This window comes from Oncorhynchus gorbuscha, linkage group LG18, assembly GCF_021184085.1.
Source record: "Oncorhynchus gorbuscha isolate QuinsamMale2020 ecotype Even-year linkage group LG18, OgorEven_v1.0, whole genome shotgun sequence".
Classification (NCBI taxonomy): Eukaryota; Metazoa; Chordata; class Actinopteri; order Salmoniformes; family Salmonidae; genus Oncorhynchus; species Oncorhynchus gorbuscha.
Window position 1 is genome coordinate 26,966,083 of NC_060190.1, and position 26,222 is coordinate 26,992,304.

General features: G+C 41.0%; 1 protein-coding gene across 1 annotated transcript; it reads right to left on the reverse strand.

The window, feature by feature from the left end:
* Nucleotides 1–8,363: 8,363 nt before the first annotated feature.
* Nucleotides 8,364–20,962, reverse strand: LOC124003433 (Krueppel-like factor 15). The gene is made up of 3 exons (XM_046311694.1): nucleotides 20,815–20,962; nucleotides 17,576–19,083; nucleotides 8,364–8,597 (listed from the first exon to the last, which is right to left on the reverse strand). Exons 2-3 carry the CDS (start codon nucleotides 18,832–18,834, stop codon nucleotides 8,432–8,434), a joined length of 1,425 nt encoding a protein of 474 aa, XP_046167650.1. The 5' UTR covers nucleotides 18,835–19,083; nucleotides 20,815–20,962; the 3' UTR covers nucleotides 8,364–8,431.
* Between the last annotated feature and the right edge of the window lie 5,260 nt (nucleotides 20,963–26,222).

Consider the following 26,222-nt stretch of genomic DNA (forward strand, 5'->3'; position numbering starts at 1 on the left):
CAAAATAATGGGAACATAGAACATAAAGCTTCCTCTATTGTGTCCTCACTCCAAATGTTTCCAAATGTTTCCCGTTGTTTAAGGGTCCTACTGTGAAATACCTATGACCTGGGGATATTCTGTGAGGTGAAACATTAAGAACGCTGTGGACATGTAATGAGTATAGAGTTGATACAATTCCCTGTTCCACATGAACTGTTTGTTCTTTCTGCACCCTTCTGAACAGGAAACCAGGTTTCTATGAGAGGACAAAATGATAGTCAAAATGATAGTCAAAATGATATTCTTTGTGCACAATATGACAGCTGTGCATTTGAACAAACAGATATTTGTTGTTTTCGAGACTGCAAACATTCTTTTGTTGAATGTGAGTAATCATTCTTGGAGCATGTGATACTGCAACCTTAGCCTGGCCTCACCATTATTTTACATTTGGTGTTAGATGTGGGATCCATGTGGGATCCAACATCACAGCAAAATAAGAATGTTGTCGTTGTTGCAAGCATCCCATTAATGTGACATTCATTTATTGCTTGGCTGTAAATTGAATATGCAAAAGGGATTGTGCGTGGTGGTTGGCTGATTTCCACTAATGGAGAGGGAGGTGCCTAAAAGAGAGCATGTGATTTTGTGTCAGAGCCACCCTTTGTTGCATATTTTCCTCCCAAACAGGAAATGGCGACACCTGGATATATTGTCTATCTAATTCAAGGGAAAAGTGCCTATTCTGTTGGGCACAACCAAACTAACAGTGGCTAATACATGTCTCAGCCACTCCATTAACCATTTTGACTACTGATATAGATTTCACCCTACTCTTGAGCTCTTCCTTTATTATTTTTTACCCCCTTTTTCTCCCAATTTCAATTATGATCTTGTCTCATCGCTGCAACTCCACAACAGGCTCGGGGGAGGCAAAGGTCAAGTCATGCGTCCTCCGAAACGTGACCGGCGTGACCAGCCTGCAGGCAACTGGCTTGTCACAAGGAGTCGCTATAGTGCGATGAGCCAAGTAAAGCCCCCCCGGTCAAACCCTCCCCTAACCCGGACGATGATGAGCCAATTGTGATATATGACTCCCGGTCACGGCCAGTTGTGACACAGGCTGGTATCAAACCTGCCTTAGACCACTGCGCCACTCGGGAGGCCCCTCTTGAGCTCTTTCAATGCAAAACTAATCAACTAGACTAGACTGAGGCCATCCTAATATGGACACCATCATCTTCTGTTTAAATACTGTCACATTAAAAACAAATGTAAATAATATGTACAATAGGTGTTTGTTTGTACTCATTTACAAGTAGCTCTCAACAAGTGGAAATGCAAAAACAGTGTCCCCTCTTTTAATCTAAAATGGTCCAGTTATAGTCATATATTTATGTAATGGATCAGCAGTCCCTGTATTCAAATTTCTTGACTTCACAACTGATGTAGATATTCTGGGTTGAACACTCTTAGCTAACTGTGAGAAGGCATTTGTTAAGTGTCTAGGAATCTCTGCATCCCTGTGTCCTCCACTTACCTGAGGAAATATTAAAGTGATACGGTCCAGACTGCGACAACCTGCCGTGTTCCACAATACCGACCAGGAGTGTAGGATGTAGACTCTTAAATCAGCATAAGAGGATGTCAAGGTAAATGCAACCATAGAGGGACACAACATAAGGGATGAATTAGTGTTTCTGCAACCCTGACTGCCCCCCCCTACCAACTCCTTTTAATCATACCTTACCACCCCCACCGAGCAGTACCCCCAATGGACACACACACACACACACACACACACACACACACACACACACACACACACACACACACACACACACACACACACACACACACACACACACACACACACACACACACACACACACACAGAGACACAAATACACACATACATACATTAAATATCCCCATACAGTACATTCTCAACACTCACCTTAACTTTTTTCCCCCAACTCAGCAAACCAGACCCAGGATCCTGGGCGAGCGTAAGCGTTTTAAAGTCCTCCGTCCCCCCTCCTCATCGCTCCCGGTCCATAACAACATTTTGACTGTCTACTGATGGTGGGTGAGTCAGCACATTCTGCACATGGAACACTAGATGTTTTCGACTGCTGCTTGTATACGTGAAGGCGTGAATAGGCGCACACGTTGATCAAAATGGAAATCACGTAAATAGAGGCCATACACTGAGTGCACAAAACTTATTAGGAACATCTGCTCTTTCCATGACATAGACTGACCCGGTGACTCCAGGTGAAAAGCACAGTATGATCCCTTATTGGTTTGAATTGAAAAGAGCAGTCCATAAGCCCAGACAAAGGATATCAAAGATCTGGAAGGATTCTGTATGGAGGAATGTTCTAAGATCCCTCCCAATATGTTCTCCAACTCATAAAACATTTTAGAAAAAGGCTCAGTGCCGTGATCCTCGCAAGGTGAGGTATTGAAAGGTATTGAAAACAGGGGCGTCAATAATCCTGACCCCAACCTATTGGAGATTTTATTTTAAACAAAATCTCTTTCTCTGAACAAATGTATTAGTAAAATTATTATAAATTCCCAATTATTTGGAGCATACAATATAGCTGAGAATTGCTGTTATTTATTTTATACAGTAATTTCTGCTCATATTTTTCAAGGGTGACAATAATTTTGGGCCGCACTGTGTATGATTACACTTTTAATAGATTGTTTATATATAAACATGTATTTGTGTTAATAAATACATTCATACGAATATTTAGCTCTGGTCAAGAAACTTTGACCCAAATAATGATACAATGCATAATACAGTACCAGCCAAAAGTTTGGACACACCTACTCATTTCAAGGGTTTTTCTTGATTTTTACGATTTTATACATTGTAGAATAATAGTGAAGACATCAAAACAATGAAATAACACATATGGAATCATGTAGTAACCAATAAAGTGTTAAAAAAATCAAAATGTATTTTGTATTTGAGATTCGTCAAATTAGCCACCCTTTGCCTTGATGACAGTTTGTGGAATTTCTTTCCTTCTTAATGTGTTTGAGACAATCAGTTGTGTTGTGACAAGGTAGATACATAAGAAGATAGCCCTATTTGGTAAAAGACCAAGTCCATATTATGGCAAGAACAGCTCAAATAAGCAAAGAGAAATGGCAGTCAATTACATGAAGGTCAGTCAATCCGGATACTTTCAAGAACTTTTAACGTTTCTTCAAGTGCAGTCGCAAAAATCATCAAGTGCTATGATGCAACTGGCTCTCATGAGGAATAACACAGGAAAGGAAGACCCGGAGTTACATCTGCTGCAGAGGATAAGTTCATTAGAGTTAACTGCACCTCAGAAATTGCGGCCCAAATAAATGCTTCACAGAGTTTACCCAAACATGAACTGTTCAGAGACTGTGTGAATCAGGCCTTCATGGTCAATTTGCTGCAAAGAAACCACTACTATAGGATACCAATAAGAAAAGACTTGCTTGGGCCAAGAAACACGAGAAACGGACATTAGCCAACGGAAATCTGTCCTTTGGTCTGATGAGTCAAAATTTGAGATTTTTGTTCCAACCACTGTGTCTTTGTGAAACACAGAGTAGATGAACGGATGATCTCTGCATGTGTAGTTCCCACCATGAAGCATGGAGGAGGAGGTGTGATTGTGTGGGGGGTACTTTGCTGGTGACACTGTCTGTAATTTATTTAGAATTCAAGGCACACATAACCAGCAAGGCTACCCCAGGCCAGTAACCAAAAGTTTGCCAGATCGAATCCTTAGCTGACAAGGTAAAATCTGTTGTTCTGCCCCTGAACAAGGCAGTTATCCCACTGTTCCTAGGCCTTCATTGTAAATAAGAATGTGTTCTTAACCTCTCTAGGGTAGGGGGCAGCATTCAGAATTTTGGATGAAAAGCATGCCCAAATTAAATGGCCTGCTACTCGGGCCCAGAAGATATGATATGCATATAACTGGTAGATTTGGATAGAAAACACTCTGAAGATTCCAAAACTGTTAAAATAGTGTCTGTGAGTATAACATAACTGATTTAGCAGGTGAAAACCTGAGAAAAATAGTTTTTTTTGGTTTTGTAGTTTTCTATTCAATGCCATTGCAGTATCCATTGACTTAGGACTCCATTTGCAGTTCCTATGCCTTCCACTAGATGTCAACAGTCTTTGGTATTTGTCATTCTTATAAATGAGGGAGTAAGACCAGTCTGAACGAGTGGATGCTAACGTGACGCAGAGTTTTTTCAGGCTCATGTGCTCTCTTGTTTACCTTTTATATTGACTACGTTATTGTCCGGTTGAATTATTATAGATCATTTAGGTTAGAAAACAACCTGAGGATTGAATATAAACATCGTTTGACATGTTTCTATGAACTTTACGGATACAATTTGGATTTTTTGTCTGATTGTTTTGACTGAGTTTGAGCCTGTGGATTACTGAAGAAAACGTGCTAACAAAACGGAGGTTTTTGGATATAAAGAGACTTCACCGAACAAAAGCAACATTTATTGAGTAAATTAATGTCTTCTGATTGCCACCATATGAAGATCATCAAAAGTAAGGGATTAATTTTATCTCTATTTCTGAGTTTTATAACACTTCTGCTTGGCTGGTTACTGTTTGTAGTAATTTGTCAACTGGGCTATGTTCTGGGCTAGGTATGTTCTGGGCTAGGTATGCTTTCGCCGAAAATCATTTTATAAATATGACACTGTGGTTGGTTTAACAAGAAGTTAATCTTTAAACCTATGTAAAATATGAATACTTTTTATTGGAACACAGGAGTGACGGTTGCTGATAATGGGCCTCTGTACGCCTATGTAGATATTCCTTAAAAAATCAGCCATTTCCAGCTACAATCGTAATTTACAACATTACCAATGTCTACACTGTTTTTATGATCAATTTGATGTTATTTTAATGGACAAAAAATGAGCTTTTCTTTCAAAAACAAGGACATTTTTAAGTGACCCCAAACTTTTGAACAGCAGTGGGGGCGCTATTTTCACGTTCGGATGAAAAGCATGCCCAGAGTAAACTGCCTGCTCCTCAGTCCCAGAAGCGAAGATATGCAAAGTATTAGTATATTTGGAAAGAAAACACTCTGAAGTTTCTAAAACTGTTTGAAAAATCAGACCAGGAAGTGGGCAATCTGAGTTTTGTAGTTTTTCAAGTGATTGCCTATCCAATATACAGTGTAAAATTTGGTCCGATTGCACTTCCTACGGCTTCCACGAGATGTCAACAGTCTTTAGAAATTTGTGTCAGGCTTCTACTGTGAAGGGGGAGTGAATAAGCACTGTTTGAACCAGGGGTCTGGCAGAATGCCATTAGTTTAGTCATGTGCGCGGCCGTGAGCACGAGCTCTGTTCCTTTTCATTTCTAAAGACAAAGGAATTGTCCGGTTGAAGCGTTATTGAAGACTTATGATAAAAACATCCTAAAGATTGATTCTATACATCGTTTGACATGTTCCTACTAACTGTAATATAACTTTTTTGACTTTTCGTCTGGACCTAGTGCCTGCGCCTTGTGCATTTGGATTAATGGACTAAACGCGCGAACAAAAAGGAGATATTTGGGCATAAATGATGGACTTTATCGAACAAAACTAAAAAAAATTGCAGAACTGGGATTCTTGGGAGTGCATTCCGATGAAGATCATCAAAGGTAAGTGAATGTTTATAATTCTATTTCTGACTTTTGTTGACTCCACAACATGGTGGGTATCTGTTTGGTGGCTGAGCGCTGTAGCTGACACAGCGATTGCATTAAGGAGAAGTATATCTTTAATTATATGCATAACACTTATCTTTCATCAACGTTTCTGATAAGTATTCCTCTCTGTCGCTCTCTGCAAAATCACAGGATGTTTTGGAGGCAAAACATTACTGAACATAACGTGCCAATGTATACTGAGATTTTTGGATATAAATATGAACTTTATCGTACAAAACATACATGTATTGTGTAACATGAGTCCTATGAGTGCCATCTGATGAAGATCATCAAAGGTTGGTGATACATTTTATCTCTATTTCTGCTTTTTGTGGCTCCTCTCTTTGGCTGGAAAATGGCTGTGTTTTTGTGACTAGGCGCTGACATAACATAATCGCATGGTGTGCTTTCGTCGTAAAGCCTTTTTGAAATCAGACACTGTGGTGGGATTAACAACAAGGTTATCTTTAAAATGGTGTCTAATACTTCTATGTTTGAGGAATTTTAATTATGAGATTTCTGTTGTTTGAATTTGGCGCCCCGCACTTTCACTGGCTGTTGTCAAATCGATCCCGTTTCCGGGATTTCAGCCGTAAGAAGTAATTAACATAGTTTTGACGTCTTCACTATTATTCTACAATGTAGAAAATAGTCAAAATAAAGAAAAACCCTTGAATGAGTAGTTGTGTCCAAATTTTGGACTGATACTGTATATTTTGTTAAACGATGATTTGTTACCTCCAAACATTGATGATTTTTTGCTCTAATAAATTCACATGAGAAAATGATCAGAAATAATAGAGAGTAATCTACACAGGATTGTTTCCATTTTTATTTGTAAATGCATCTGGGGTAGAACAAAGAAAAAATATATAATATATTCATATGTACTGAAACGTTCTGTTATGTACACGTTTAGGGGTTCCACTAGAAATCATCACAACCACAGACTTAAGATATGTTATTATAGTCTTCTGTGTCTTTCGCATGGATGCAGCTATGCACACTCCTGCGTATTAACATACATTCATAGGATGCGATAAAACACCTGTGTTTAAACAAGCATTAAAAATTCAAAAATTGAATGAAAGGAATGATGTACAATATCGTGTACCCCTGCTTTTTAATCTGCGAACAGTACATAAACTCTGCATGGACGGTAATCTCTCTCACCATACATATTCACAACAGGGCATGGCATACATAACAAACAAGTTTCAAGAGAAAACAGGACATCAAAAGTAATGACTGTGTCATGGCCTAAATAAGTGTTGTGACTACAGTTCCCAGAAAGCAGTTCTTCTGGGTGTTCAGCACCGTGGTGTAGTAGTATCCACATACATGATGACCTCACGCCAACATAGGCTTGTGGGTATTCCAGTAACAGATCAGGTTGGGTAGTTGAGTTGAGGCAGATTTTGTGTCAATAGTAAAACGGAGGGCAAAATGGACGTGTATGCTGAGCGAGTAAAGGGTGATACATTTCCAATTCCCTTTCCTCATTGTCTCAAACCATATCACCATTTCTCCATAAAACTGTGATGAATAACTTGTTATATTACTATTTTCTCCCCTGGTAAGGATGCTGTGGTGGATTAAGGCCAGACGAGTGTCTAACAAATGGCTTGAGCCACTTACACGAAAAATACCAAAAAATACACAACACTGCCTGGAAGGCCTGTTTAGACGTAAAACAATCAACAATCATTACCGTGCACAATTCTTTCTTTTTTTTCTTTTCGATTTGCAATTTCTCTGCCATTCTTTTACTTTCACCCACCTTGTATCAGAATCTGAGCCGGTGAAGTTTTTCTGAAACTTGAGAGTCCCAGTAGCTTATAGTGACGTGTTCTTATTTGTTATCAGTAGTTCATGTACAGAATTGACAATAGGCTCTGCTCCTCCCTTTGCATAAACAGTGTGCTGAATGAGTAAACTATTCTCTACCCTCTCTGTCAATGAGCTATGAGTGACAATGAAAAAAAACAAGGACAACGTTTCTGGGGAAACTTCAACCTGACTTGGAGAAAGTTCCAGGAAAACTTTAACCTGACAGATGAGGAATGTCAAAGACATTGGCTCTTAACATGATAAAAGGCAGTCATATCCAGGTAAAATAGAAGGCTGTTACTGAAGCAATTATACATTTCACCTCAAATGAAAAAGCTTATCTCACCTATTAAGGAAATAGAAGATGAAGACTGAACATAAAAACAAATAAAAAGAGTACAACATGCAAAAGCACCAACAGCAACAAAGAATCTCAAGATATGTTGATTAATGAGAAGATGGTAAGTGTCATTTGTTGGTTTCACATGGTTGTTCATTGTTTTTTGCTTTCTACAATAAATTATAGCACACTATTTCTCTAAAAGGCAAGGCACACACAAACCTACTATTCTCTCTCTCTCTCTCTCTCTCTCTCTCTCTCTCTCTCTCTCTCTCTCTCTCTCTCTCTCTCTCTCTCTCTCTCTCTCTCTCTCTCTCTCTCTCTCTCTCTCTCTCTCTCTCTCTCTCTCTCTCTCTCTCTCTCTCTCTCTCTCTCTCTCTCTCTCTCTCTCTCTCTCTCTCTCTCTCTCTCTCTCTCTCTCTCTCTCTCTCTCTCTCTCTCTCTCTCTCTCTCTCTCTCTCTCTCTATTCACATCTATTCACTCACACACATTCCGTGCTCCCTTGGTCTATGTCCGTTGAAGAGTGATCAGGATGGGCTCAGTTTGCTGTGCGCAGCGTCCGGCTTCGGGGAAAGCGATGGACTTTGATGTGTTTTGATAGATGGTCACTGCGGGCAAATTTCTTCTCACACACTGGACACTGGTAGGGTTTGACCCCTGAGTGGGACCGACGGTGCCGCGACAGCTCATCCGACCGTGAGAATCTGGGAGACACACATAGATAGGAGAGAGATGTCAATCATTTTAGAATAGAATAAAACATTATTGTTTACATAACATGATAAACAAAAAACATTTATCATATTTTAAATGTTCCTTGACATAGTACAGACAAGAGAATTTGGTTTTAGTTTCATTCCATATTATTGTCAAATGTTTGAGACAGTGATTGCAAAATGGTAGGATATACAGATTTGTGTATAGTCGTGATGGTAAAAGTCATTTTACAGCAAGTAGCCAATATGTTTTGCCTTTAGCAGTCTTGGGGCAGTGTATACCATAATAAGTGACTGGCTACACCACGTCTGCTTGATCCAGTGTGTTATTTTGCAGTAAATCTGGGCTTCTCCCTTTTCTTGCAAGACCTACTGCATCTCACCAAGCCTTGCTAGTTATGTAATATCCCAGACTATATATAATTAGAGCTGGCTTAAAGTACATGGATGAAACCCTAAAGTAATGCTAGCAATGCTAAATAATTTGCTTAAAACACATGGCTAGGCTGAGCTAAGGGACAGATCGAAATTTACTGGGGGAAGGGGGGGTCCAAAATAGGGGAGGGATGTCCAACTTATTTTTTTGCTTTAGGGAGGTTTTTTTAATTTTATTTTATTGGGCAGGGAGGTGCATTTTTTCCCCTGGTTTGCAATCACTCTTCTGCTTGTATTTTCCCTATAAACAATGGCTTGACTTACTTTTGATATTACCCTAATAAAACATCTGTGAAGATTTGGTATGGTGTGGCTATTACTAAGCTTTAGCTACTGCAGACTGACTCCGACAGTTGAACTTGAAATGAGGAAGAGGCCTACAAGAGTAACTCCTATAATCTAACAATATAATGCTTATCTTTAAACAAAATATTTGGATCAAAAATGAAAGAATCTGACATAAATAAATATATGTTACTGTGGTAGCACGCCACCGGCATATCTCTGTCTCTCTGGGGTTAGGCCTAAGTTTCTCTTCCTTTATATAGGCTACATATATACATTTATTAAAATCTGAATATCATACAGTGAACTCCTTAAGCCTAAAGGCCTACGCATGCAATAACCTGATACATTTAGAGCTCAAATCTCTGACAGCTGAACCGTGAGATGGACAATTATCCCCCCCCCCCACACACACACACACACACACAACAAAATGTGGCTCATTTGGCCAAAATCGCTCAATAATGGATGGCGCCAGGTTGGATCTGAATGCATATGGACGTCCATTACTTATCTCAAAAGTCTGGTCGATTCAAATCATTCCTGTCATGTTGTCTGATGCCAAATTTTCCAAAAGGAAACTGAAATAGCATATTGTTTATAATGAAGACTTCCGAATATTTATATGAAAATCTGTCGCCAATTGGATGGCTATAGACATCCTAGAGATAGACATCCTAGAGACTCTGGCAAGTGCACCACTCTAGTATCTTTTTGATTATGCCTGCACATCATGGTTCACCAGCAGCCCCAAACATCAAAAAAAAAAAGCTATCAAACAAACAAGCTTGTAAGAATTGCATTTAAACTCCCCCCCTTATACTCATTTGGAGGTTGAACATTTTGTCTGTCTCTATCTCTGTAATATGTCTGTATCTATGTAATTGTGTATGTATTCATGTAAAAAATAGGGACCACAATGAAAATAAGTCCCAGACTTTATTGTGCAATCCCGGTCACCTTAGAACATATTTTTTGTATATACAGTGCCAGTCAAAAGTTTGGACATACCTACTGATTCAAGGGTTTTTCTTTATTTTACTATTTTCTACATTGTAGAATAATAGTGAGGTCATCAAAACTTTGAAATAACACATATGGAATCATGAAGTAACCAAAAAAAAACAAATCAAAATGTATTTTATATCTGAGATTCTTCAAAGTAGCCTCCCTTTGCATTGATGACAGCTTTGCACACTCTTGGCATTCTCTCAACCATCAAGAGGTAGTCACCTGGAATGCATTGCAATTAACAGGTGTGCCTTGTTAAAAGTTCATTTGTGGAATTTCTTTCCTTCTTAATGTGTTTGAGCCAACCAGTTGTGTTGTGACAAGGTAGGGGTGGTTTACAGAAGATAGCCCTATTTGGTAAAAGACCAAGTCTATATTATGGCAAGAACATCTTAAATACGCAAAGAGAAACAACGGTCCATCATTACTTTAAGACATGTCAGTCAAGGTCAGTCAATCCAGAAAATGTCTAGAACTTTTAAAGCGCGATGATAAAACTGGCTCTCGTGAGGACCACCATAGGAAAGTAGAGGGGATAAATTCATTAGAGATACCAGCCTCAGAAATTGCAAGTTCAAGTAACAGACACATCTCAAAATCAACTGTTCAGAGGAGACTGCATGAATCAGGCCTTCATGGTCCAATTGTTGCAAAGAAATCACAACTAAAGGACACCAATAATAAGAAGAGACTTGCTTGGGCCAAGAAACACAAGCAATGGACATTAGACCAGTGGAAATCTGTCCTTTGAGTCAAAATGTGAGATTTTTGGTTCCAACCACTGTGTCTTTGTGAGACGCTGTGTGGGTGAACAGATGATATCCACATGTGTGTATCCCACCGTGAAGCATTGAGGAGGAGGTGTTATGGTGTGGGAGTGCTTTGCTGGTGACACTGTCTGTGATTTATTTAGAATTCAAGGCACACTTAACCAGCATGGCCTCCACAGCATTCTGCAGAGATATGCCATCCCATCTGGTTTGTGCTTAGTGGGACTATCATTTGTTTTTCAACAGGACAATGGCCCAAACACACCTCCAGGCTGGGTAAGGGCTATTTGACCAAGAAGGAGAGTGAAGTGCTGCATTAGATGACCTGTCCTCCACAATCATCCAACCTCAACCCAATTGAGATGGTTTGGAGTTGGAACGCAGAGTGAAGGAAAAGCAGCCAACAAGTGCTCAGCATACGTGGGAACTCAAGACTATTGGAAAAGCATTCCAGGTGAAGCTGGTTAAGAGAATACCAAGAGTGTGCAAAGTTGTCATTTTATTTATTTAATTTTTATTTAACCTTTATTTAACTAGATCAAGGCAAAGGGTGGCTACTTTGAAGAATCTAAAATCGACGTTGTTTAACACTTTTTTGGTTAATACATGATTCCAAATGTGTTATTTCATAGTTTTGATGTCTTCACTATTACTGTACAATGTAGAAAATAATCAAAATAAAGAAAACCCCTTGAATGAGTAGGTGTGTCCAAACTTTTGATTGGTCCTGTATGTATTTTTTTTAACTGACAAATAAAATCAATCAATCAATCCAAACTGTGCAGTGACCAATTGATGACTAGAAACATACATCTGTTACAAAACACCAAAAAGTTTAATGACAAACCCTCGATACTGGGTAAGGGAGGGATTCATTTTCTGTTTGCCGAGATTGACATAGTCTATTTATTGTGGTGTTAAAAAAAGCAACTCATGATATTGACGGTGGCAAACATTATTTTGAGTTAACTTTACGAGGGGGAGGGTGCTATTTTACAGTAGAAGGGGAGGGTCAGATGAAAACATTTTTGGGCAGGGGGGGTGCAAAGGCAATGCAAAAAAAGGTTAAAGCTATCTTAATTTAAACACATGACCTTACCAGTGCTATGAAGATCATCACTAGCTAGTTAGCGCTAGCTTAAAACCCAAGGATAAACCTTGGCGAAATCCCATTAGGAAATGCTAAGTAGTTGGAGCTTTCGTACAATTGTAGCCTTAAAGCAATGCTTATGTGGCAGTGTTAACGAGTTAGCGCCAGCTTGAAACACATGATCAAGGTTAAGGCATGACAACTACTGGCCTCGCAGCAATCTCTCCCAAGCCTAGCTCTGTCAATCTCCCAGATGTTACAGCCGGAGCTGACATGATGATGAATGGATACAATCTCGAGCCTGTAATTAAGCAGCAATGCTCAAGGAGTCGAATAAAAACCATTTTACTATCTGTCACAACAAACACATAAAACATGAGTCCCCACACCACGAGGAGAAAAGAGGTTTGGGCTCAGATAGCTAGCTTAGTAGGACACTAAATAGGCCACTATAGAGGGGCTATTGCCGTGACTCTCAAAATAAGGGCTCAGTCTGATGACAGTAATAAAATAATACTATTTGTTATTAATAACAGTAGGGTAATAATAAAAGAGTATGACTCTAGAGCACACATTTACCTTTATTTTATTTTTATTTTACTAGGAAAGTCAGTTAGGAACAAATTCTTATTTTCAATGACGGCCTAGGAACAGTGGGTTAACTGCCTGTTCAGGGGCAGAACGACAGATTTGTACCTCGTCAACTCGAACTTGCAACCTTTCGGTTACTTGTCCAACACTCTAACCACTAGGCTACCCTGCCGCCCCCATTTAGAACACAAGATGACACAAGCTCTACTACAGTAGTACTGCCAATGGTAGTGGCTATTGAATAGTCGTGTGTACAGTAAGGTTGTTTCTCATTCTGGCCCCTTCCTGCTCAACAGTCCTCTCGTGCCTCATGTGTAGGCACACTACTCTGAGAATAACCCCACCACCCACCTACCCAGGGAGTCCCCCTGATGCGTTCCTCTGACTGACTGACTGACTGACTGACTGACTGGAAGCAGTGGAATAACAGTGTGTGGAGTGTGAGTGCCCCTGGCCTTGTGATGCTATGATATCAATGTCAGCTCCAGAGAAAATATGGGGAGGTTTAATTGGATTTTGCTGTGCGCGTGTTCATGTGTACACGTACAAGACATATAAGACAAAGAGAGGGAGAAAGAGAGAAATACGGCGAGACTATGTGTACGTAAGGGTGAATTCTGTAGGTGTGCATGCATGGGTGAGTATGCATGGGTGTGTATGCATGGGTGTGTATGCATGGGTGTGTATGCATGGGTGTATATGCGTTTGTGTGTGCTCACAACGTTCCCTTACCTGTTTGCACGTGTGTCTGTACACTCTTAGAAAAGAAAGGTGTTACCTAAAAAGGGTTATTCGGCTGTCCCCATAGGAGAACCTTTTGAAGAACCCTTTTTGGTTCCAGGTAGAACCCTTTCACACAGATGGTTCTACATGGAACCTAAAAAGGTTCTCCTATGGGGACAGCCAAAGAACCCGTTTGGAACTCTTTTTTTCCCCTAAGAGTGTATTGCATGCATGTCCCCGTCCAACTGTAAAAGTCTCAGCCTTAGCACAGAAACCTCACCCCGATCCTTCTCCCTTTTCAAGCAGACTGCCAGCCTAGACGTTCCTATCACACAGTCATGGTAACTATTCAGTGCTTAGCCTTTGTTCGTCTCGCTTCCACACTAGTTTCCCTCAGCCCGATTGTGTGCAAAACAGGCCCCTCACACAAAACAGGCCCCTTACTCATACACACTCTCTCTCTTTCTTGCTCTTCCTTCTTTCTCCCTCTCACTCTCTTTATCCTTTCTCACTAGCCCACTCTCTATCTCGCTCTCGCTCTCTCTCTCCCTCTCCCTCTCTCTCTCTATACCCCCCCTTCATCCAACCCACCATCTTGCCTCCACTCTAACTAAATCCTGTCTTTTGTGTCCAGACAAGACCCCTTTTGTTGGGCTGAGATGCATCGCCTGGATAACGACTAGAGAGATTTCTGCTGTAGCCGAGCTCATCTACTGGAACAGACTTGCAGCATTACAAATACGCGGCCACTGGCAGGTTGCCAAGTTGATGCCAAAGTCAACATAAATAAATTGACTGATGCAGTACCCTTTTCAGGAATATTGATTCCTCAGTATGTGCAAGAGGAGAAGAAGTGGACTGCAGTCCATGAACGATTGAGCATATAAGGGAGGGAGCGAGGCAGGTAGCCTAGTGGTTAAGCAAATTGGGCTAGTAACTGAAAGGTTGCTGGTTCAAATCCCAAGCTGACTAGTTGACAAATCTGTTGATATCCACTTGAGCAAGGTATTTTACCCTAGTTGCTCTGGATAAGAGCTACTACTAAAATGTTTTTTTTTTCAAATTAAATATGTAATGATTCTATACAAAATAATAGTGCTTAGCGATTAACCAACATTTTTGTAATTTTTCATTTTCTAAACAACTAATTGACCAGAATCGGTTAAAATATTTGAACTCCAATTATTATTATTTTTCTTCTGCGAGCTCAATGAGCAATTTCTCTGGAGAGAAATCAGATCAAGCCTGAACTGTGCGATGTAGTAGGGAGTTGTAGTTTCTAACAGGCCAGTATTCTACAAAGTTTAGTGCAGAAAACTTGGTAATTAACTACAATGACAACCCATTGTGCGCGCCTACTTTTCCGGTTTGTGTGGGCCAGTCATGGAGAAGGAGAGGCAGGGAAGAGACAGAAGAACTTGTGATTGAGAGGGATAGAGAGCAGTTGCTTCGCGATGTATCTCTACCTGAAGGACAAATGATGATCTAAGTGATTGATAGTTGGTATTCAGCAGTCATTAAAGTATGCCTTATTTACTTTGAAGAACTACTAAAATAGTGATTTTGTCAGACAGCATAGGCAGCAGCTCTATGGAGATGAGATGATGATTTGGAATTAAATAATAAAGTCATCAAATAAAACAAGTGTAATTTACACAACAGCTAAAATATTTGATTAAAATAATAAATAATAATATGAATAAATTATGGTTAATAAGTGAGCAGTATAATATGCAGTCACTACCACCATGGGCCTTATATTAATTGTTTTATTCTGTGTTGTTACAGCATTCAACATACATTTAAAAATGATTGAAACCCGAAATAGAAAACTGTGATTATTATTATTTTTTTACAATCTAACCGTAATCACACCAACCTCAGAAAGCACTAATCACTCAGCACTACAAACTAACATGCTGTATGGAGCGTGTTGACAATACATGTATAAACACATACACACGTACTGTACGTGTAGCGGATGTCAAAGTAATCTGTAGGATGTTGACTGGAATGCATTGGTGACATCACACCTTCCATGAGATCTAAAGGCAACTGTCGCTCACACAGTGACAAACTAGTCTTTTTCTCTAATGGCTCAAATGGTTGAATTGCGTGTGATGTTGTATAGAAGGTTGCTAGTTCGATCCCTGGTCAGGGCAGAACGGAATGCACTCTGTTACACACACATACACTAACTCACTCACTCACACACACCACTAACAGATTCCTACTTTGCCCATGTGTTGGCTTGTCCCTGCTCTTCTAGCCACCTGTACTTAGTGAGGTCTGTGTAGGGCATATGGATAACATTTCCCCTGGCTTAGAAAGCCAAATTCACCTGATACTGTCACTCTCTTGCCTGACCCTGTGTCCTCAGGAAATCAGCCAGTTGTACTGGGGGACAAGAGTCACACAGTCAATCACACACGTTCGCACACACACACACTCTTACTCATGCACAATCCTGCACAGCTGTCGAGTCAGTACAGGAGGCGCCCGAGTTGCGCCCATGTGACCTCGACCCACATGCTTCGGCTCAGTTTTAGTTTACACCAGCAGAAATATGACACCCCCGCCATTCTCACATATCCCAGATATCTCTCTGCCTGAAAAAAGTGTGATTCTGAGGGAACATGTTAATGTCTCTTGACAACCCTCCAATTAACACTTTGAACGCAGCCTGACAGCCATTAAGACTGCAAGAGCTCCGGAAAAGCAGATGAGGAGAAAGAAGGCAAACAATGACTTGATATAGATTTCTTCCTTGCTTTCTATTTTCTGACTATATCTGTAGATGACCATGTGGGCTGTACTGCAAGTCAAATGTTTCCTGGTCCCTTTATTTAACTAGGCAAGTCAGTTAAGAACAAATTCTTATTTTCAATGACAGCCTAGGAACCGTGGTTTAACTGGAGATTCAAACGCTACCTCGACAAGACGTTTAAGAAGACTGCCAGTCTCATCGCCAACAGTTGTAAAGCTGTATGGATCGGAGTTCACTAGAATGGATACAGCTTTACAACTGTTGGCGATGAGACTGGCAGTCTTCTTAAACGTCTTGTCGAGGTAGTGTTTGAATTGCACCTTGTTAGCTCGGGGATTTGAACTTGCAACCTTTCAGTTACTAGTCCAATGCTCTAACCACTAGGCTACCCTACGGCCCCAAATATGTTCCTTTTATTGAATACTTTTCCTTCCTTTTAAGTGGTATCCAACTACTCCACAAGGGGAAATATCACTTAGTGCTAGACACATGTATAATGATTCACAGCACTGCTACTGTGGCGAATGAATCGTGGCACTGGAATAAAGAAATAGCATGTTGAGTGACAGCCAAATAGCCATAAGGAAACAAGCAACTCAATTCCATGTTTAGCGCCATGAACGCTGAGCCTCATCGGCTAGCTTGGTGCTGCGAGAGAATGAGCCTCTACAAATAAGTAATGGAGCCTGTGGATCCTGTAAAGTGTCACTTTAAGCCCCTCGCCGGGGCTAATTGATGACCTCATCAGACAGGTCAATTCGGGTGCCAGCCACGGTCTGTGGTGCAAAGGCTTCCTTCCATTGAGGAACATGACACCCTGCGTGTACTGTATAGTGGACAGACATATAATTACCTCACTGCGTCCAGAAAGGCCTTACGGTAACAATAGGGTATAATCCATATCTCACACATGATTGTGAAAGCATGTGTTCACTGACTGGTCTCTCACTCAAAACCCCCTAAGCATTCTTTAAACAACCTGCCAGAACCATGAAGCAAAGTTGATCAAATCTCTCGCGATAACGACAACTTAAATTCTTGAGCTTCAAAACCCTGACACCTGTCGAATACAATTACGAGAGCGAGTGTGTTGAGATGATCTATTTCGATATATTGGGAAGAATGATCACGTTATGTGGTCAACGGTGGAAGCTTGCTATAGGTATGTTTACTACGTTGAATGTGCGGAAGCTTTTTGACATAGAAAATCCATAAAGCAATAAATTATGATCATCATCATCATCATAATCATAAAGTAATACATCATCATCATTGTCAGTGAGCACCCACTCACCTCCATCCACAGCCCGGCCAGGTGCAGGCAAAGGGCTTCTCCCCTGTGTGTCTCCTCAGGTGGGCCTTCAGGTGGCTGCTCTTGGTGTACATCTTGGTGCAGCCGGGAAAAGTGCATTTATGCATTTTGATAAGGTCCGCCACCGGGTTCTTCTGGAACTTCTGACCCCCCACCAGCAGCCCATGGCCCTGGCCCCCGACCGCCACCTCACCGAGGCCCAGGGGCTTGGCCGCGATGGGCACCGGTGCGATGCGCACAAACTTAGAGGAGATGTTGAGGCTGGTGGAGGGAAGCAGCTGGGGCACCAGGGCGAAGGTATGCCCCTGGATGTTGACCAGCAGCTGGGCAATTTTTATGTCCGATGCCGACTGAGGAGGAGGCTGGACAACTGTGGGAGGTGGCGGAGGAGGAGGAACCGTGGCACCAGGTTCCTGTTTGATCTGAATGGGCTGGATCTGCAGAATGACCGGCATTCCAGCGCTGCCACCATTTTCACAGCTCTGTGTTGATCCTGGCCTGCTGGATAATGAACCACTCTTGAACACGTCGTTGTGCGGGCTTTCGTTGTACTCCTGTGACGATGTGGCTGGTGTGCTTTTGGTCTCGGTGACGGTGGCAGCATTTGTGGTCGGCACAGTTTGGTCTGAATGCTTGGCCTCTGGCTCCAGCCTTGGCCCTGGGGATGAGGACTCCCTGTACACCTCCAGTCCCACCCCCAGCCCCAAGATCTCCTCCAGGCCCGGCCCCAGCGCCCCCTCCTGGGCCTCCTGCTTCATGGACGACACCACCTCCATGTTCTCCTCCAGGAACTCCTCGATCTCCTCTAAGGTGGGATGGAAGGACGGCTCCTCCATGTCCACTAAGGACCAGACCGGGAAGTCCACGCTCTCCTCCTTCAAGGCCTCTGGGTGGGATGGCGCGTCCCTCTGTGAGTCCCACAGAAAGGTGGGCAGTGACATGGGGATGGCCGCCCCGGTCCCTGCCCCGCCTAGGGAGGTCTGGGACAGCAGAAGGTCCAGGATGCTGTCTGAGCTTTCGGCACTGGAGCTGCTGCCATAGCTGGAACTGAGCACTTGGGAGTCGGGGCTGGAGCAGGAGCGAGGGCTGGACGACTCGCTCAGGTCATCCTCGGAGAAGGGCGAAGGCATCACATGGTAGGTCCCCCCGTCCGTCACCATGTCCAACAGGCGGTATGCCGGTGGGGAGCCACCGTACGGTAAAAAAGTGTCCTCGCCGCTCACTAGGAAGTTATCCACCATTCCTGGCTAGGGGCCAAGAGAATGTTTCCCACTTTGTGTTGAAATTTGTCTTTCTGATACAGCAGTTTGTTAGGGTTATTCCTCTTGTTGTCGGGAGACTGGGACCAAATAAACCCACAAATGGGTCGCCACAGCAAGGTCGTGCTTCGCAGAGAGATAGAGAACACCTGTTGTTCTCTCTCAAGATAAAAAAAAGTTTGGGTAGAAAAAGTCTTAAATTCCAAGGTTTCCAGCCCAGATACTGTATATCTAGACAAACATAAATAAGCAGATAAGAAGAGAGAGAAGGTTACTAAACTCATTTTCACTGTAATAGCAGACAAAAGCCTACAGGGAAAATTACAGATAGCCAAGACCTAATCACAAGTCATGAATCTCCAATGCACCATCTGTGAACCAAATTATCTTCAGCCACTCAGTTACTAGCTTGCACATGAAAAATATGGAATGCTGTGCATGTTTCCATTTCGAGTTCGATCGCGGTTGGCATGAGATGAAGCGGTTGTTGTGAGAGATGAAGTGACTCCCAGAGTGCTATGCGGCTGTTGGCTATCACATTCCTTTACTAGTATTTCAGGAGTAAACATTATTTAAAATAACTTGACGACGTCACGCAATGTAAATTATTCCTGACAAAGCACACTTTTGTCTCACACATTTACATTTAAATAGGTTTTTAGTGCATTTTATTTATTGAATGAATTTATTGGATAGTCTTTCATTTGAACAAATGTTTTACTATATTGAATTATTCTAATTGTTTGATTCTAAACGTTGCAATGAATTTCTTTATTTTAATTTGTAACTAATTTGTTACTTGCAACACTGTCAAGAAAAGGCAACGCTGAGCATGGATGTTTCACCCTCGCCTTCTCTGGGCTCTTGGCTCAGTGACCGATTGTAAACCCACCAAAGGAACTGTCAAAGGATTAACATAAAGCACTGTGTGGGGCAGCCAAGAGCACTGAGCAATCCATATAGTACATAAATCACCTGCAAGCTACTTACAGAACATGCAAAACGCAATAAATCAACTCCAATTACTGGAAATTCACTTGAATGGGAATGACACGCAATTGTTGCGACATATCCAGTGCATAATTGCTCCATTCATCTGTTCTGCTTGACCATGTATATATTGTTCACCTAGATACATTAATGCTTTTAGAATCTCTCAGGGGTGTCAAACTCATTTTGCCCGGGGCCTAATTCAGTCTGTAATGAGGTCCAGGGGGGGCAGCCTTGAAAATGTGTTATATTTCCTTGCAGTCAAAATTAGCCAAAAACGGTCCTTTATTCGTCGTTTTCGGAATTGTTGATGCTCCCTGACTGTAGCTTTCATTTCAGTGATTATAAACTAGACACAGTCAAGAAACTGTATGGATGTAAGTCCATTATCATTTCTACACAGTTTCAATCTGGTTTTAGTCATTTTAAAGTATTGTTTGGAACCGGATTGAACCCACTTGCAGGCTGAATCCGGCCCGCGGGCCATATCTTTGACAGGACACCACTGCTATTGCCTAGTAAAGCCGCATGTGCAAATTATGTTCACGCAATTACGTGCTATTTCAATAATAAACACTGTATAATTACAACATACTAATACGAAACGTATAAAACTAGATTTAACAAAAATAAGCTTATAGGCCTACATTTCAATGAAATGTAAATCAATTGAAAATCAATTACCTCTCAAACTACTATTGGCAGAAAAGACACATTTCTAAACATGTGCTTGTCTCATTTGATCATAACACATAATCTACAGATTATAGTTTTGAAGCAAACGAGCACATATCTCAGCAGCTATAGAACACGTAAGAAAGCGCAGCTCCAACGTTCCAACGTAAACATGTTTTTGTCCAGCAGTGTGCTGCGGCATATGGTGGTAGGCTGGAGGAGAAACGCACGCCCAATATCTCTTGCAGAATATATTTCCAAAGAAAATATGCGGGGAAAAATCATCTCTGATCTTACCTTATTCATCAATCATGTACAAATCCCTGTTTAATTCCAATGTATTTACTTTTCCTTTGCATTCGTTGGGGAATCTCTCGCTAATGCATGCCTTGCCCTTGAGACTTGCCATGCAGCACCGTTCAGACTGACTAGCGGCGAGGCAGAGTTGTACTATATTACCGTCACATGACTGCTGGTGTGTGTGTTATATGAGTTAAAATAAGAGGTTGGATCTGAAGGCTCGACCCAGCTCTGTGCCGCTATTGGCCAACAGTACGTGGAGGCTGGTCTCTGAATATGTCAATCAGGATGTGTGCGCCTACATGTGGGACGTTTAGTAAAGGAAGACAGAAATTTCCTAGTTTTCCTCTCATCCTTATTACCCATCGCCTGAAGAGCAGATAACTGTTGGGGTAAAAGGAGACTGGGATGTTGAACAATGTAGCCTATTTACCGGAGTCTCATATGACTCCCAATAGAAAGCAAAATAATAATTGATCATGTATGGATATTGGATATGGCTGTGAAAATGGTCAATTCTTGGGAGTTTATTTGAATTCATTTGAACACATTTCAATGGAAGGATTTTGCTTTCCTCGAAAGAGGTTCACAACACAGTGTTCTCATTATGTAGGCTATGAAACTGTTGGAAAGACTGAATATTCTGTATAACGTTTTTACAATATAGACTACTGTTATTACAGTGTTACAGTCATCCTTTCTGTCCATGCAATTTTGATGCAGCAAAACACTGAACACTACAACTGTGTAGTTCTTTGATAGTGAATGAACTTGACGAACATCATACACAGCAGTATGTCCTGTACTTCTAGACACCAATCCTTGAACAAACATGATTCAAGTTCAGTTACAAAGAGAGGAACCCACACTCAGGAAGAATGTAGGCTAACCAGTGCAGCCAGGCGTACTCAGACAGGAAGTGTTTAAAAACCATTAGAATGTGCGTGAACGTGCCTGTTTATTTGTTTCAGTCACTTCAACATTCTGAGAGAAACACATGGCGGGAGCGAGTTATCCTGGGAAACTGGTGGCTGTATCCGCATGATTGTCAGAGGAGAGTGAAAATAGATATTGTGATGGATTTTTTCATGCATGTGCTTTTCTTATAACTAATTTCTGTGTTCTATTCATGTGCTGTTCTAATAACCAATTTCTGTGTTCATGCAATTGACTGATTGAACAAATCCTCACTTATCAGTATCTGCAATTTGGCAGTACGCCCAGACCTTGTTTTGAGAACGAACGATATCTCGGGTTTCAAGGTCTCAGCTTAGAGAAAAAAAGCCCTGTGAGGTATTGGTCTGTCACATGTTATGAACCAGTATTGGTCGGTCACATGAATGAAACAAAACTGTAATGATGATATAATTATGCTAAGTCATGCACATATAACTTGTCTGTGTATAGACGTATATAAGACAACTGCTGGGATGGCCGCAGCAGAGATTCTGACACACTATGGTGCATTGGGTGTGTTGGAACCTCTCCAGCGCTCTGACAATAAACAATGATTCATATAAGATTGACTGTCCCTTTGTAAGAATTTCCCCAACAATATCTTTGTGATCCTGAAAATTACGCATTTGCTTCTTCTTGCCGTTGATATATTGCTGGTAGTGGATAGAATACAGTGCATTACACATACCACCTGAAAGGTGGAATGTTTTCTTCATTATCTCTTTTTTTGGAGGAAATAATATACATTTGAATAAGCAGTTAATAACCACGGTGTCTATTCTTCTACATTAAAATATTTCTACAGTATATATTTCTTCAACATGAATATATTGCTATGCAGTATATCATTCTGTACTGTAGTCTACCGCCTGAGGCCAACTGACATCACTATCAGTACCACTCTCTCTCCCTCATCAGCTCTAGTGCACAGTATGGAACCTGACCACTGTCACAGTCTGTCAGCGGGCGTCTGGCTGGTAGGAATGTATTAGTGCGAATGTAATACCGTGTTGTACAACGTGCCAGTCTGTCTGGTCTGTCTGGATGGCAAACAGCAGGCCATGGCTGACCTGCTCTGACCTTCTAATGCGCACATCAAACAGCTGGGAGACCTGTTGTGATCGTCATCCCGCTCCGGGTCACTCCCTGGATTAGACCTGGGCCATGTTCATTAGGCGTCAAAGGACTGCAACATAATTGAAACAGGGAGATTACCTAAGAAATTATCATTTTTGCTTTCCGCTGCAAAACGTTTAAAAAGGTTTTCTGCCCTAATGGATGTTACCCCGGAGGGATGCAGAGGGGGATCGGGAGAGGCGTTGAGCCACAGATTAGTCACTTTGCCTTTGTCCTACTTCCTGGCCCTTGAGGGACCGGATAGCGATCATATTTGGAGCCAGAAAATGTTGGTTAATGTGTTAAACTAACTGTATCCTTAATGACAGACCAAAGGATATGGTACATTTGAATAACTGTGGAAAACTGTAGCCATATATGTTAAAACATACAAGATGTCACAGTGACATATACTGTATGTGTTAATATGTTGACAAATAAGTTGAAATGATAAATGCATTTTTAAATATATGTTTTTACTTTATTCAAATAATCCCATTGAGATCTAAAATCTCTTTGCCAAGGCAGACCATAGCCAAGGAAGCAGATCCAGTATAAAACACAGAAAATCATACAACAAAGAAACAAAAACATACAGTCTATATTCTATCTAGCGATCTAGGGCTTAAACAGTGACACACGTCCTGCAGCATATACACAGTTGCATATACACAAAAGTGTTCCAAAAGGGTTCCTCTGCTTTCTCTATGAAATAACCTAAAAGGGTTCCAAAAGGGTTCCTCTGCTTTCTTTATGAAATAACCTGAAAGGGTTCCAAAAGGGTTCCTCTGCTTTCTCTATGAAATAACCTAAAAGGGTTCCAAAAGGGTTCCTCTGCTTTCTCTATGAAATAACCTAAAAGGGTTCCAAAAGGGTTCCTCTGCTTTCTCTATGAAATAACCTAAAAGGGTTCCTCTGCTTTCTCTATGAAATAACCTAAAAGGGTTCCTCTGCTTTCTCTATGAAATAACCTAAAAGGGTTCCAAAAGGGTTCCTCTGATTTCTCTATGAAATAACCTAAAAGGGTTCCAAAAGGGTTCCCCTGCTTTCTCTATGAAATAACCTAAAAGGGTTCCTCTGCTTTCTCTATGAAATAACCTAAAAGGGTTCCAAAAGGGTTCCTCTGCTTTCTCTATGAAATAACCTAAAAGGGTTCCTCTGCTTTCTCTATGAAATAACCTAAAAGGGTTCCTCTGCTTTCTCTATGAAATAACCTAAAAGGGTTCCAAAAGGGTTCCTCTGCTTTCTCTATGAAATAACCTAAAAGGGTTCCAAAAGGGTTCCCCTGCTTTCTCTATGAAATAACCTAAAGGGGTTCCTCTGCTTTCTCTGAAATAACCTAAAAGGGTTCCAAAAGGGTTCCTCTGCTTTCTCTATGAAATAACCTAAAAGGGTTCCTCTGCTTTCTCTATGAACTAACCTAAAAGGGTTCCAAAAGGGTTCCTCTGCTTTCTCTATGAAATAACCTAAAAGGGTTCCAAAAGGGTTCCAAAAGGGTTCCTCTGCTTTCTCTATGAAATAACCTAAAAGGGTTCCTCAAAGGGTTATTTCATAGAGAAAGCAGAGGAACCCTTTTAGGTTCCAGGTAGAAACATTTTTGTCTTTAGAAATACATTGACGGTTACTAACTATGACTGATAGCTTACAGCGAGTAGTATTCATATTCTTATATACAGCACAGTTAAAGTAGATTTTTAGAAAGAGGAGAGGTGCTGTGACACAATATGGCTGTTATTTGTTTTTTAAAGCTAAACTTGCTTTTTGCCTGAGTAACCTCTGGTGGCAGAGCATTCCACGATGACATGGCTCTATACATAACTGAGTGACTCATTAAATCTGTCTTTGGTTTGGGTACCGTGAAGAAACCCATAGTGGCATGTCTGGTGGGGTATGTACAGTATGTCTGCAAAGAGACTGTACAAGCGGTTAGGCATTTTCATCACACAAATGTTTCTTAAAAAAGACTAGAAGAGAAGTAGTCAGTTCTCCTAAACCCTCAACCATGAAAAACTATTAAGCATGTTGTTGATGTTAGTGTTGTGTGTGCAGTTAAGAGCAAGGCGTGCTGCTTTGTTTTGGGCCGGGTGCAGCTTTACTAGGTCTTTCTTGGCTGCGCCTGACCATATTAACGGACAGTAATCAAGATGGGACAAATTCAAAGCCTGAACAACTTGGAGCAGGTGATCTTTGTGTCCAAAACGCAGAACATATTTTTATAACAGACATACCTCTTCCACCTTCACAACACCATTGACAATATGACTTGACCATGATAACTGACCATCCAGTTCATGTTAAAATCTATTGGAGATTAAATTAAGGGGACAAAATGGAGACTGTGTGTGTGTGTGAGCTTTGACAAAACACCAGTATTAGACTGACGGTCTGACTTTTGTTGGCCACTATTAACACAAGACCAGCATGGCACAACTCCAGTCCTGTCAGAAGCATTTGTAAGGATTTGAACAACCCTTCAAACTTTACCCATAACATAATTTAAAAAAAATGTTGGTAGAGAAATTAAGCCACTGCCACTTCTATAAAAAACATGTTTTTTCATCAAAAATCTTAACAATTCTAAGAGTAGATGTTGCCAATTTAACTCTTAATCAATGTAATCAGGGCCGAAATCATAAAGCGTCTCAACAGACAGAGTGCTAATATAGGATCAGTTTTGCGTTTCAGATCAAATTGATAAAGATTACATGGACAGGAGGGACCTGTAATAGAGACAAATCGATTGGCTAGCATAATCTGAGTATTATCACAACGCACTCTACAGTATCCTGAGTTAGCCAGGACATTTCAGTACACTGGGTGTCAATAAGGTGATTGCACAAATCCTCTTTGGGGTATAGGCTGTGGGCAACAGATCAACTTGCAGAGACCTTTAGCTTGAGAAACTATTGACTCTCACTGGACACATTAGAAAATATAAATACTTCCTCAATATCAACCCTCTCACACTCAAAAATTTGAATTTAGATTTTGTTTTGCCTATATGGAGGAGCACATGGACTATGCAAATATGGGTACAAATATCATAGAATTATCAGTGGTGGTCTGGCCCATACCCAAAATGGTCAGTTGTGCTATAATAACATATCAAGTATTCTTCCGTGCCCAATGTAAACAAATGAGTATTCTTCCGTGCCCAATGTAAACAAATGAGACGTCCCGGGCAATTTTACTCTTACTCCAAAATTCCCCGAGTCTTATAAAATGCAATAGCATAGAACACAAGCGTTTGACGACTGAGTATAATGTTGGGAAACAGCGTCATCGAGTGGTAAGAAAATAGAACCTGCTGAACAATAATGTTACCACGGCAA

Bases quoted from the DNA above. Each gene is read 5' to 3' on its own strand.
- LOC124003433 (XM_046311694.1), bottom strand. From the start codon at position 18,834: ATGGTGGATAACTTCCTAGTGAGCGGCGAGGACACTTTTTTACCGTAC. The intron at 8,598-17,575 runs GTGAGTGGGTGC...TGTGTCTCCCAG, and splicing joins TGGCCGGGCTGTGGATGGAG to ATTCTCACGGTCGGATGAGC.